Source organism: Oncorhynchus mykiss, chromosome 20 (genome assembly GCF_057628025.1).
Source record: "Oncorhynchus mykiss isolate SJ-2025 chromosome 20, ASM5762802v1, whole genome shotgun sequence".
In the NCBI taxonomy this organism is placed as follows: Eukaryota; Metazoa; Chordata; class Actinopteri; order Salmoniformes; family Salmonidae; genus Oncorhynchus; species Oncorhynchus mykiss.
The window spans coordinates 26,883,929-26,898,164 of record NC_143041.1 but is presented as its reverse complement, the minus strand read 5'-3'; the positions used below and the strand labels follow the sequence as shown (position 1 = coordinate 26,898,164).

The 14,236-nt window shown below is 40.1% G+C and overlaps 2 protein-coding genes across 2 annotated transcripts; both read left to right on the top strand.

Moving 5' to 3' along the window:
• The first annotated feature begins 756 nt into the window (after positions 1-756).
• On the top strand, positions 757-7,529 carry LOC149974510 (aquaporin-8-like). The gene is made up of 4 exons (XM_090211978.1): positions 757-1,034; positions 1,246-1,372; positions 5,111-5,325; positions 7,391-7,529. The coding sequence occupies exons 1-4, from the start codon at positions 757-759 to the stop codon at positions 7,527-7,529; spliced, it is 759 nt and encodes a 252-aa protein (XP_090068104.1).
• Positions 7,530-8,610: 1,081 nt separating this feature from the next.
• LOC149974509 (aquaporin-8-like) lies at positions 8,611-12,944 on the top strand. Its single transcript, XM_090212742.1, has 5 exons — positions 8,611-8,979; positions 9,285-9,411; positions 9,718-9,932; positions 10,203-10,337; positions 12,652-12,944. The coding sequence occupies exons 1-5, from the start codon at positions 8,720-8,722 to the stop codon at positions 12,692-12,694; spliced, it is 780 nt and encodes a 259-aa protein (XP_090068868.1). The 5' UTR covers positions 8,611-8,719; the 3' UTR covers positions 12,695-12,944.
• The last annotated feature ends 1,292 nt before the right edge of the window (positions 12,945-14,236 follow it).

The window sequence follows — 14,236 nt, the reverse complement described above, 5'->3', positions numbered from 1 at the left end:
CATGACTTTTATTAAACTGAACACTGAAACAAAATAACAAAGTGCAAAACGAAACCGAAACAGTCCTGTCAGGTGCAGAACACTAAACAGAAAACAACTACCCACAAAACATAGGTGGGAAAAAGCTACCTAAGTATGGTTCCCAATCAGAGACAACGATAGTCAGCGGTCCCTGATTGAGAACCATACCCGGCCAAAACAAAGAAATACAAAACATAGAAAAAAGAACATAGAATGCCCACCCCAAATCACACCCTGACCAAACCAAAATAGAGACATAAAAAGCTCTCTAAGGTCAGGGCGTGACAATATCATTAATTTATACGTCCAAAATAGATGTAGCAACAACAGATTGCCCCTTTAAGTAGGCAAGTAGGACAATTCAACGCACTTGATATTGTTCTTTAGCAGCTATGCCTACTTACTAGGCTAATTATGAACATGATTTATTACTGCTGTGTTACCCTGATAAGCTAATCCTCGTCTTTCCATCATCAATGCTTCATCCACTACAATAACCACTAACACTACGGCTATTACTATACTCAGAAATGGGGATGTGTGCCAAAACATGTCACCATATTAAGGGGTGTTGGCGATATGAATACTCCCACACATATCCTGAGACCACCCCAATATGACGGTCCTGCCTCTCCTGTCTGCACTTTTATCACGGCATGTATCATGCTCTGGCTGACCACTTAACAGAGCAGGTGTATGTGACACACAGAGAGCAGCAGGAGTCAGCTGAGCAACATGTCCGTGAAAGAGTCAAAGACAGAGCTCTTCATCGTGGCTGGGACTGACACTGTGGAGTCAGGGCCAGGTTCAGAGGTTTTCAACTCCAGAAAGCTAGTTACCACCTTTGAGAGATATATCCAACCGTGCTTGGCTGAGGTGGTGGGATGCGCCCTTTTCATCTTCGTGGGATGCGGGTCTGTTATTGAGAATGCCGGCGTTCCGGGGAGCCTCCAGCCTGCTCTGGCTCATGGGCTGGCGCTGATGATTGTTATCGCTGTGCTGGGAGAGATCAGGTGAGGACATGCTGACACCTGTTAACATCTCCCTCCTCTAAGGTCAGAAAGTATTAGGATGTTTTTATGAATGATTTCAACTTTGGGCTAAAATAGAATTTTGTTCACATGAATTGAGATTTATAGCTGTAATACGTGTATGAATCTCTTTTGTCAATGTTTTACATTTTTTCAATGTGATTGTACACCTCCTAATTCTTTCGGAATCCAGCGGTGGCCACTTCAACCCAGCTGTGTCTGTGAGTGTGTGCATCAGTGGAGGACTGGACGTCATCCTACTGGGGCCATATATACTCTCCCAGATGGTGGGGGGAATGATTGGGGCTGGCTTGGCAAAGGTAAGGGGGCTTTCACACCAAGTTTTTTTTTCGAACTCTGGAGCGATTAACCCCTAAATTTGGTTAGATTGGACAGGTGGGAACACTAACCGTACTGGGGTGTAAACCAAATAACCCACCGGGCACAAACTGGTTGAATCAATGTTGTTTCAACGTAATTTGTCAGTGTATTGTGACACGTGGAAAATACATTGGTTTTGAAAAAAGTCATCATGATAAACTGTTGTTTTCAGGATTCACGTCTCCATCAAAACCAAAAATCTAAATTAAAGAATAGGAATAAATCAAACTTTAAAGTGCAATGAAATTTTGATTTGATTTTGTTCTGTTCTCTGGATTTTTGGTTGCGATGGAGACATGAATCCGTCATATCAGTTATTAATTTGTAGACAAACTGGAATTAAAGCCAGACTGAGTCAGTGGCACAGAAGGAACTATCCAAGCAGAAGATACATCTCCTTTAAAATGTCAATACTTGGTTGTGTTGACAACCAAGCATAATTCAATATCACTTTTGAAATACAATAAATAGCCAAATAACTTGTAAGCAAGTTAACAAATTATATGTTGTATTCTCCAACTCAACCAAAAATAAAAGGTAAAGAATGGGATTAAGCCCGTGGCTCAGATGGAACTATCCATGCAGTAGATACATCTCCTTATAATGTTGATGTTTGGTTGTGTTGTCAACCAAACACAATTCAATATTACTTTTGTAATACAGTACAGTGCCTTCAGAAAGTATTCACACTTTTTGACTTTTTTTTAATGACTACCTCGTCTCTGTACCCCACACATATCTGTAGTGTCCCTCAGCCGAGCAGTGAATTTCAAATACAGACTCAAAGAAGGGCACCTATTGGTAGATGGGTAAAATGACAAAATAAATGACATTGAACGCACTTTTGAGCATGATGAAGTTATTCATTACACTTTAGATGGTGTATCAATACACCCAGTCACTACAAAATGCAGGCGTCCTTCCTAACTCAGTTGCCGGAGAGGAAAGAAACCGCTCAGGGATTTCACCATGAGACCAATGGCGATTTTAAACAGTTACATAGTTTAATAATGGCTGTTATAGGAGAAAACGAAAATTACTCCACAATACTAACCTAAATGACAGAGTGAAAATAAGAAAGGCTCTACAGAATAAAAAATACTCCAAAACATGCATCATTTTTGCAATAAGGCGCAAAAATAATTTGTCAAAATGTGTCAAAGAAATATGTCCTGAATACAAAGCGTTATATTTGGGGCAAATTCAACACAACACATCACTGAGTCCAACTCATCACTGAGTCCAAATCATATTTTCAAGCATGGTGTTGGCTGCATCATGTTATGGGTGTGCTTGTCATTGGCAAGGACTAGGGTGATTTTTTTTAGGATAAAACGGAATAGAGCTAAGCACAGGGAGGAAAATCTGGTTCAGTCTGCTTTCCAAGAGATACTGGGAGACAAATTCCCCTTTCAGCCGGGCATTAACCTAAAACACAAGGCCAAATCTACACTGGAGTTGCTTACCAAGAAGACATTGAATGTTCCTGAGACATTTCTGTATTTAATTTTCAATACATTTAAAAAAATCTATTTAATCCATTTTTAATTCAGGTTGTAAAACAGCTTTTAGATGGTTGAAAGCATAGTGACAACTAACTTGTGTGCTGTCTTTTTGAGTGGGTGAATATAGGTTGGAATCTCATTGATCAACGACTCAACCAAATATTACCCAATTATCCACGTTAAAATGATGTGTGCCTTGTTGAAACGCACTGTGGTTCGCATAAAAGTATAGTCTCGGTCCCGATTCCATTGGTACCTTGGTGCAGTTTGCTGCAAATGAGAATGCAGTCCGGACCAAACACAGGAAAAGAACCAGAGGCGTGCAGTAAGCTATTGGTTGTTTGACTGTAACAGGCTGACTACACCACTCACGTTGCAAAATACATTTTGAAATCTAAATTATTCAATTATTGCACCCACACTGCTCGCGCGCGCCAATGAGCATCTGCGTTGCCAAGGGCTAAAATAGAAGTCAGTTCTATTAGTGACGCAGATTGCGCTGCAAGTCCTGCCTCTCCCATCTCCTCATTGGTTTATAGAAGAAGGTACCCACGTGCCATCTCCTCATTGGTTATACCCACGTGGGTGATTGAAAGACGAACGAGGTCAGTGGCGGTACTTAATTTATGAAAGTTGCCAACCGCAATATAAAGTCAAGAGAAGAAAAAGCCTAGAAGGAGGAGAGATGACTAGAAACGATTCGGTTGACCATTTTATGTGTGGATTCATTGTCGGAGTAGAGGACTTTGCGTATTTCAGGTAATATAACAAATCAATGTTTATATCCCAGGACAAATTAGCTAGAAACAGAAAGCTAGCTAAATAGGACAAATTTGCTAGCAAGTGCAAGTGTTTAAATGTTTAATGTTTTTCGACCTGTCCCCAAATGAATGTAATTGGTTCAGAGTTTGATATTTTAACCTGCGTGTCGTGATTGCGTTTGGTGTGGGGGGACAAAATACATTTAAGCATGATGGTGGACGCGTGCAGCCGGTTTGGGTTTCTTGTAAGCATGCATGCAATATCTTAACTTCCCACTGGGCACACACTGGTTGACTCAAAGTTGTTTCCACATCATTTGGCTGAAATTACTTTGCAATGTTCTAACATCTAGTAGAAAGCCTTCCCAGAAGACAGAAGGCTGTTATAGCAGCAAAGTGGGGACCAACTCCATATTAATGCCCATGATTTTGGAATGAGATGTTCGGTGAGCAGGTGTCCACAGATGTTCGGTGAGCAGGTGTCCACATACTTTTGAAGTGTACCCCCCCCCCCCAGCCAGCAAAATAAATTCAGCGCCCCCACCCCAAAACATCTTCCTCTGGTATGGCCTATGATGCTAATTTCCACATGGCTTACCCTGGCAACAATTTAGAAATCAGTTTGAAATAGTCTATCTATGGCTCTTCCTTTCATCTTTTCAACAATATAAATGAATTGTTCAAGGATAGCCTACTCCTATAATTCAAACAATTAAAACATCAAGACATGTATGTTTTACTTTCAGCTCATGTAAAAACACAGAATCCCTGCTCCTCAATATTTAGATATGCTAATATGAATTGACCAGATGACCTCTTGCAAATAAGTCGCACACATTCATTCTAAAATGACTAGGTTACAGAGCACCCTCTCGATTGGAGTAATAGGCTACGTTAGTACCAACCAATGATAAGAGAACCAGCCCCAGTCTCCCCTATTCACTGTACTTGGCAGGTATTATAGAGCAGCTATCGCTCATGTTACAAAGCGAATGCAATATGAAGATTGGGACACAAACGTGTTGCTCCATATGATCATAGATGGATTTAACGTGAGCATTTCTGTCCAATAAACAAATGACTTGCATCACACATAGTTTTGTATAGCCTACATATTTTAGTTTGTTCGACATTTGGCAATGTGAAACCAACTGGACCAAATGACCAAAACACAATGTAGCAAATAATCAAACTCTGATTCGAACGATAGCAAACAAACATGTTTTGAGAAATAAAACACGTGAATGATGTACATCTTTGTTCAGCTTGGATATTAAAATAGGCCTAATCATTTTTTTAAAAGCATTCGGATCTATGAAGAAACAAAACACCTTCTGATTGTGTTTAATAAAAGGAAATATAACCCAATGTAATCCCAATCTAATCGTACAGATGTTGTGATGTTCCTCAGGCAGCATCCTCCACCATCAGCTATGCCAGTGCAGCAGGGGGAGTGTTCAACGTGGTTAAAACCAGCGGAGTGATCGGCAGTGCCACCGTAGCAGAGATAGTCATGACCCTCTTCCTGTCCCTAGTGGTCTGTATGGGGGCTGTGAACGGCAGGACCCGTACACCACTGGCCCCACTCTGCATCGGGCTCACTGTGACTGCTAACATACTGGCTGGGTAAGGGCTGAGGAAAATCTATGGAGACCCATGAATGTCAATAGATACAGATTGTTTGGAAACACCTGAGGCCTACAGTATGTAATGCATTGTCATGATAGATGGTTTAGATTTAGATTTAATAGGATCACTGTTAGCTGACGCCAATGGTGACAGCTAGTCTTAATGGGATCTGACACATAACGAAAAATACATTACAGACAAAAGGCTTTACAATTTGCATACATTTAAAGCATTAACATGTAGCGTGTGTGTGCATCTATCAGTTCTACATACACATCAGTACATACACACAGCAAGTAGGTCACATGGAGGAGAGGTGTTGCTTTATTTGTTTTTGAAACCAGGTTTGCTGTCCACTTGCGCTATATATGATGGAAGGGAGTTTCATGCAATCATGGCTCTGTATAATACTGTAAGTTTCCTTGAAAAAAATTGCTGGACCTGGGGACTGTGAAAAGACCCCGGTTGGCATGTCTGGTGGGGTACGTGTTTGTGTCAGTGCTGTGTGTAAGTGGACTATGCAAACAATTTGGAATTTCCAATACATTAATGTTTCTTATAAAATCAAGAATTGACGCAGTCAGTCTTTCCTCAACTCTTTGCCAAGAGAGACTGACATACATAGTATTAATATTAGCCCTCTGAATACAATGAAGAGCAAGACGTGCCGCACGGTTCTGGGCCAGCTGCAGCTTAACTAGGTCTTTCTTTGCAGCACTTAAAAGAAATGACTGGACAATAATCAAGAAAATATAAAACTAGAGCCTATTACGGACAGACCTCTCCCCATCTTTACAACCATTGAATCTACAGTATATGTTTTGACAATGACAGTTTACAATCTAAGGTAACAGCAAGTAATTTAGTCTCCTAAACTTTTTCAACAGCCACACCATTCATTACCAGATTCAGCTAAGGTGAAGAACTTAGGGAATGATTTGTAACAAATACAATGCTCTTAGAGATTTTAGAGATGTCGAGGACCAGTTTATTACTGGCCACGCATTCCAAAACAGACTGCAACTCTTTGTTAAGGGTTTCAGTGACTTCATTAGCTTTGGTTGCTGATGCATATATGGTTGAATCATCAGCATACATGGACACACATGCTTTATTCAATGTCAGTGGCAAGTCATTGGTAAAAATAGAAAAGAGTAGAGGGCCTAGAGCACTGCCCAGTAGTACACCACACTTTACATGTTTGACATTAGAGAAGCTTCCATTAAAGAAAACCCTTTGAGTTCTATTAGATAGATAGCTCTGAATCCGCGATATGGCAGATTTGAAAAAGCCATAGCACACAAGTTTTCTCAACAACAGGTTATGATCAATAATATCAAATGCTGTACAGGAATCTAACAGTACAGCTTCCACAATCTTCTTATTATCAATTTCTTTCAACCAATCATTAGTCATTTGTGTCAGTGCAGTACATGCTGAGTGCTTTTCTCTATAAGCATGCTGAAAGTCTGTTGTTAATTTGTTTACAAAGAAGTAGTATTGTATTTGGTCAAACACCTTTTTTTCCAACAGTTTGCTAAGAGCTGACAGCAAGCGGATAGGTATGCTGTTAGAACCAGTAAAGGCCGGTTTACCACTATTGGGTAGCTGAATGACTTTGGCTTCACTCCAGACCTGAGGACAAAGACTTTCCTCTAGGTTCAGATTAAAGATATGACAGATGGGAGAGGCTCTCGAGTCAGCTACCATCCTCAGTAGCTTTCCATCTGTTGGCAATGCCAGGAGGTTTGTCATTATTTATCGACAACAATCATTTTTCCTCCTTTCCCACACTAAATTTACAACATCAAATGGTTTGGTGATGAATGGTGTTTTGAAATGACAAGTGTTCGCAGCAGAACAGTTTCGATACTATTTCTGCTGTGCTATTTGTTGTTATCGACAACAACAAGAAATGTCACAGCAGAAACAAAGAGGGCATTGCCATTGACATCACTGCCTGCCTGATAATGATTAATTATATGAATACATGAATTGATCTAATGTAATGCATAGTTCTATCAATATAGTAACCAGATGTGTTTGTCCCATTGGTCTTCAGAGGGTCAGTATCTGGAGGGTGTATGAACCCAGCGCGGGCGTTTGGCCCTGCAGTGGTAGCTAACTACTGGGAGTACCACTGGATCTACTGGGTGGGACCGATGGCAGGGGCCCTTATCACTGGCAGCTTGGTCAGGTAGGATACAGCACGCCCAGCTTTCATTACCCATTTATAGATTGTATTACCCTTAGGCCATAGATTATTGCCTAAAATAGGCACTAAAATGGCACTGCATTTCCATACGGTTTCAGCATGTTATAGTCATACTGAATACAGTCACTAGGAGAATATTTCTTCATCGCATTGTAATTAATGCATTGTTTACTATTATTTAGTTCAGATTTTTGTACACAGGTTGTTGTTGGGAGACCAGAAAACTCGTCTTGTTCTGAAGTGAATGTACCGCCTCGGAGCAACGGGAGCCTTTTTGACAATGTGTTTGCCATGCTTTTTTTTTTTAAACAATGTCATTGTCTTCCCAAGTATTGTATTGCCCTCTATAGCTTGCAGAACCTTTGCAGTTCCCATCTTGTCGTACACATCATATTGTATTGAACTGTAGTGAACTATAAAACAAAAACTGTTTGCATAAATACATTACATTCAAACCTATGATCACTTCTGGCCATTCAGTCCATCAATCATTGTTGATATGTTTGGTTCAAAGTTCTTAAATGGAAAACATTAATAGTTTATGACTATTTTATTACATGATAGGTGGTGTAATAACTTCCAGAACTCAACAGAGGCATTGAACTCACTGACCAAATTTGGTCAAATCACACTTCAGCTTGCATGCATATATATATATAATTTATTGACAATAAATGCATCCCTGTCTATGACAGTGTCTCAAATGTAAAATATGTCGATATAGAAAGCGTTGTGAGTAGGTGACCTTGTCAATGTCCTCACATTTAACTTTCAGATTGTGACATAGTGACCTTTATCAAGACACTTCTAACCTCTGGTAGCCGTAGCCAACTGAAGTTTACCCTTATCGATTTGCAAGGCATGAACATGACGTTGCCTCCCTCTCATGCTGTCTTGTAAAGCTGTTGGGCACACTTCAGGCTAAGAAGTCCTTTGTTGAACTGGTATGAACTGCCTCTATCAGAATGAGGTCAAGGAGCAGAATAAAATATGTCTAGAAATTGCCCTGCTAAGGTTTATGGTCAGTGGGTCAAACAATGAGGCAATATCAATATAGACCGCCAGTGATTATAAATTGTCAAGACACTATCATAAGTCGCTCACTTGTATCTCAGACACTTCAACTAGACAGTCAGACGGACAGTCAGATTTACTCTTGAGGTCCGGACAGACACAATGGGAGTTGAGAAAATGGAGCTGGATGAGGGACACTCGACTCTGATGAGTGGCACCAAGAAGCCTCCCCCGGTTCGGCCTCCCAACACGTTTGAGCGCATCATCCAACCCTGCCTGGCAGAGGTGGTGGGAACCATGTTCTTTGTCTTCATCGGGTGTGTGTCGGTCATTGAGAACGTTGAGTCTGCAGGCAGGGTACAGCCGGCGCTGGTCCATGGCCTGGCTGTGGCTGTCATGGTGGCATGCATGGATCAGATCAGGTAGGACTCACCTGTACTGCTCTGGTTGATCTTAACTGTGTGATCTTACCTCACCTGGCTTTTTCATGCAACTTAAAGCTTTGCTTGCAACAAGCTAATGGTCTACTGTGCAGATAACTATTTCTTATTTTCTCAAGATATAAATTGGAATGAAATGTATTTTGGATAAAAAATTATCTGAAAAAATATATGTATGAAAAATAGTTTGTTATAGAAGCAAATCATTTTATACAATTGAATTTGAATAATTATATCAGTGTGTAGGCTTTTTTAATGCAGCTTACTAGATCCTTCTCTTCATGCAGTGGATCCCATTTCAACCCTCCCTTCACCATTGCTATCTACCTGTGTGGCGGCATGAAACTGTTCATGGTTGTCCCATACCTTATCAGCCAGTTATTAGGAGGGGTGCTGGGAGCTGCCATGTCAAAGGTCAGTTGAGTTATTAATGTTCACCTGCGGTAACCTCTAATGAACAGGTTCAGTGGTACAAATGGGGAACAGCTTCTAATTCTATAGTGGAAAGGTTCATCTCTTCCACCAGCCGGCTCTCATTGAGCCTGGGGACAAAATCAGGGAAAGGCATTCTTATAAAGTTAAGAAAATCAATCAATCAATTATTTGTATAGGCCTAGAGCTTTTATGAATACATTTGTCACTAATGTGAAGTGGTGTACTGCTGTGCTTACCTCCTGCAATATGCAAGTCAGCAGTTGACTGATGTATACTGTCCCTCAGATGATGACATCAAAGGAGAACTATGCCAATGCCACCGGAGCGGCGTTTACTATCCTCCATACAGAGGACCAGCTGGCAGGAGCCATATTTGGAGAGATCGCCATGACGTGCCTGGTTACCATGGTAGTATTGCTAGGGGCGGTCAATGCAAAGAGCAAAAGCCCAATGGTGCCTTTCCTGGTAGGCTGTACTGTCATCATCAACATTCTGGCAGGGTGAGTTGAGAGAAGATATTTATTGAATTGTACAATATTTAAGAATCCAATATTACCTTTTTAAGCCTGCCCTAAGAATTCTAGACTATTGCAATACCCACATGCTCAGAATTCACCAATAGTCAGTTTCAGACATATTGCCAAGTTTGTATCATGTGCCAGATAATATCCCCTTTACCAAACAGCATCTCTGATTTCTCTAAAGTTGGCGTTGACTGTTATCCTAGATATTAGTACTTAAGCACTTAACCTGTCTGTGTGCTGGTGCAGGGGGGATGTGTCTGGGACCTGTCTGAACCCAGCCAGGGCTCTGGGGCCAGCGGTAATGGCCAACTACTGGACCTACCATTGGGTTTACTGGGCTGGTCCTATCACAGGAGGTCTACTGGCAGCAGGACTAGTGAGGTGAGAGACACAGTAGATAGGCCATCACATAAAATATGTTCAAACCTGTAATGTGTTTTTTTTTCTTTTTTCAAATTCCATACATTTACATTTACGAAAATATATACATCCTTCTACAATGTACTTGATATCCTGCATACTATAGATCAAATTTTGCAGTAGCAAGTTGACTTTGTAAAGGTAAAAAGTTTAATACAGAGCTTTCTGGATACAGGTGGTTATGTAAAACTGCAAAGGCTACTAGTACCAGGGGCTAAAAGACCAAGGCCAATAGCATGGTGGCTAAAGAGCATGGCTAAAACACAAATGGTCAAAACGCAAAATATGCTTCTGAGTCTCAAGACTATATAATCATTCTGAATTAATAAAAAATCGGTGCCTTCCGAAAGTATTCACACCACTTGAGTTCCACATTTTATTATGAAACACCCTGAATTTAAAATGGATTAACTTGAGATTTTATACTACTGGCCTACACACAATACCCCATAATGTCAAAGTGGAATTATGTTTTTACACATTTTTCCAAATGAATTAAACATGAAAAGCTGAAACGTCTCGTGCCAAACCTTTTTTATGGCAAGCCTAAATAAGTTTAGGAGTTCACGTTTGCTTTACAAGTCACATAATAAGTTGCATGGACTCACTCTTTGTGCAATAATAGTGTTTAACACAATGTTTTTATGACTACCTCATCTCTGTACCCCCCACATACAGTACAATTACCTGTAAGGTCCCTCAATCGAGCAGTGAATTTCAAACACAGATTCAACCACAAACACCAGGGATGTTTTCTAATGCCTGCAAAGGGCATCTGTTAGTACATGAGTAACAAAGATACATGCGTCCTTTCTAACTAATTTGCTGGAGAGGAAGGAAACCACTCAGGGATTTCACCATGAGACCAATGGTGACTTTAAAACAGTTTCAGAATTGAATGGCTGTGATAGGAGAAAACTGAGGATAGTTCAACAACATTGTAGTTACTCCACAATACAAACCAAAATGACAGAGTGAAAAGAAGGAAGCCTGTACAGAATTTAAAACATCCGAAATGTGTGCCCTGTTTGCAATCAGACATGATTGTAAAACTGCCAATAATTTGCCAAATAAATTAACTTTATGTCCTGAATACAAAGTGTTATGTTTGGTGCAAATTCAACACAACACATCACTGAGTACCACTCTTCAGATTTTCAAGCATGGTGGTGGCTGCATCACGTTATGGGTATGCTTGTCATTGGCAAGGACTAGGGAGGTTTTAAATAAAAAGAAGCGGGATAGAGCTAAGCACAGGCAAAATCCTAGAGGAAAACCTGGTTAAGTCTGCTGTCTAGCAATGATCAACAACCAACTTGACAGAGATTGAAGAATTGTAACACAAGGCCAAACATACACTGGAGTTTCTTATCAAGATGACATTGGATGTTCTTGAGTGGCCTGGTTACAGTTTTTACTTAAATTGGCTTGAAAATCTGTGGCAAGACTTGAAAATGGCTGTCTAGCAATGATCAACAACCAACTTGACAGAGCTTGAAGAATTTTAAAAATAACTATGTGCAAGTATTGTACAATCCTGGTGTGCAAACTTCTTATAGACTTACAAAGAAAGACTCACAGCTGAAATCACTGCCAAAGGTGCTTCTACAAAGTATTGACTCATGGGTGTGAATACTTATGTAAATTAGTTATTTCTGCATTTAGATTTCAATAAATTTGCAAAAATTTCTAAAAACATGTTTTCACTATGCCATTGTGGGGTATTGTGTGTAGATGGGTGAGAGAAACAATATAAATGTCATCCATTTTAAAGTCAGGCAGGATGTAACATAACAAAATGTGGACTAAGTCAAGGGGTATGAATACTTTCTGAAGACATTGTAGATATGACACTGATACAACTGTAAGTTGAACTGTCCAACAACAGTTAGACTTCTGCTACTTGGTCATGTTGTCCGGAACAGAGAGTGGTGTTCAGCATTTTAGCAAGTTCAAGGTTGGATTGTCAGTTCCTGAGGCCCAGAATTCTGTCCTGACATCTGTGTCAACGGGATTTATGGATTAAACACTTTTGTACATTAGATGGTTTTAAGTTATGTGTAAGCAATTAGGCAAGCTATTCATATTAGGCAGACCAATCATATTAAGCAAAACTATGTGCGTATGTGGTGGTCGTCGATCTTGGTCGTTGTCTTGGTCGTTGTCTTGGCATCCTGGCCGCCCCCCAAAATACCTTATGTTGCTAGTGTGATATCTTTATCCGTGTCTAGTTTCTGTTGTGATTTTGAGTAAAATATCCACTTTTCTTTTCCAGACTTGTGCTTGGAGATGAGAAGACACGAGTCATCATGAAGTGACATCCTACTCTACATGTCCTGTGCAAGTCACTTACCTTTTTGTCATATTATAAAGCTTTTTTTTCCTAAGAAACGTGAATTTAGACTGGAATTTCTGTTTAATTTGAAAGACTATGAATCTGGTTTGTAAATGTCAGCAGATAGGAGATGTCATATTGTACTAATATAACTCTTATTGTACTCTCTGATTCCAGTTTGCTTTCGTGCTTTTCCTTTAAATTAAAAGATAAAGATGTGGATGCCCTCTAAAGATGATTGTAACTGCAAGCTGACTTGCCGTGCTGCAAAAGCACCCCCCCCCCCCCCCCCCTGTTGGGCATGACCCAACTGGTCCATTTGTTGTTTCATTTTGCATTTCTGGATGTATTGGTCTCTGGCAACAATACAAAACCAGCGCTAATAGCATTGTGCAGATCGGACCATATGGCGCTGCCCGCTGTGTTGGTGATTTAATAGCAAGACCGCACGTCAAACTTCACCTGGGCGGCGCTGTTTCAGCTGCTGAAATTGACCTCTCTTTTAATGACGCATTATAGGCCTACTACAGTATTGGGCTTACTTAGCATTCATCACCACCAATGTACACCCAAATAAAGCATATAAATATGCTTACTTACATGTTTGATTGCGTATATGATTTGCTTAATGAAAAATATTGCGATATTTTCGTTATTTCTCTATTTTTGTTTGCTTCGAAGTAGGTCTACCAAGAGGCACACTTTTGAATAGAGTTCAATATCATATAGTTTAATTTACTGGTAGACCTAAAGCTATTCATCATAAAACAATTTCGGTATATTCTCACTTCGACTTTTCTTAGCTCATCAAGCCTTCTCATCAAACAACATTAACAAAGTCAAAAGAAACCAACAAAACGTGTTGTTTTTTATGCTGTTGCGACTGGACAGAGACATCTCTCCAGCCAATCCTAGTCGAGAGAATGGAGGGAAGGGGCTTGTAGTGGTGCCACTTGCCCAGAGCGGACACGACCAAGGACAATAACTTCTGGAAAGATGCTCTGGGAGGATGGGAAGTTGTTGCACATCCTCCCAGCGACTACCACGGTCAGAACATCAGCCAGCAGCTAGAGTACAAGAACGTTGCCAGCCAGTATGGCAATAGAATATTTAGAACGAACGACTGGGTCGCCTCCATAGATACAGAACAAAAAGACTGAATGACTGTGTCACGTTTCTGGCAACCGAACCGATAGAAGGAACAACCAGAAGTCTTGGGTAGCAGTATATGATTATAAATAATCATATATAATAATACAAAATACATATTTAAATACATATAGTAAATTGTTTAATACAATATAGCAACCCCTTGTGTTTAGTTCAAAACGGCTATATGGTTGATGTTCTGGCTCAGTATGACCTATACAGTAGCCTAAGTACAGTAAGTAGGCTACAGTGAATACAGTAAGTACAGTAAGTACAGTAAACGTACAGTTACCCATCAAAATGTTAAGAATAGCCTACATCAAAAACAGACAGGCTTTTATTTCATTCTACTATTGTAAGGCAACCAATGTGATAA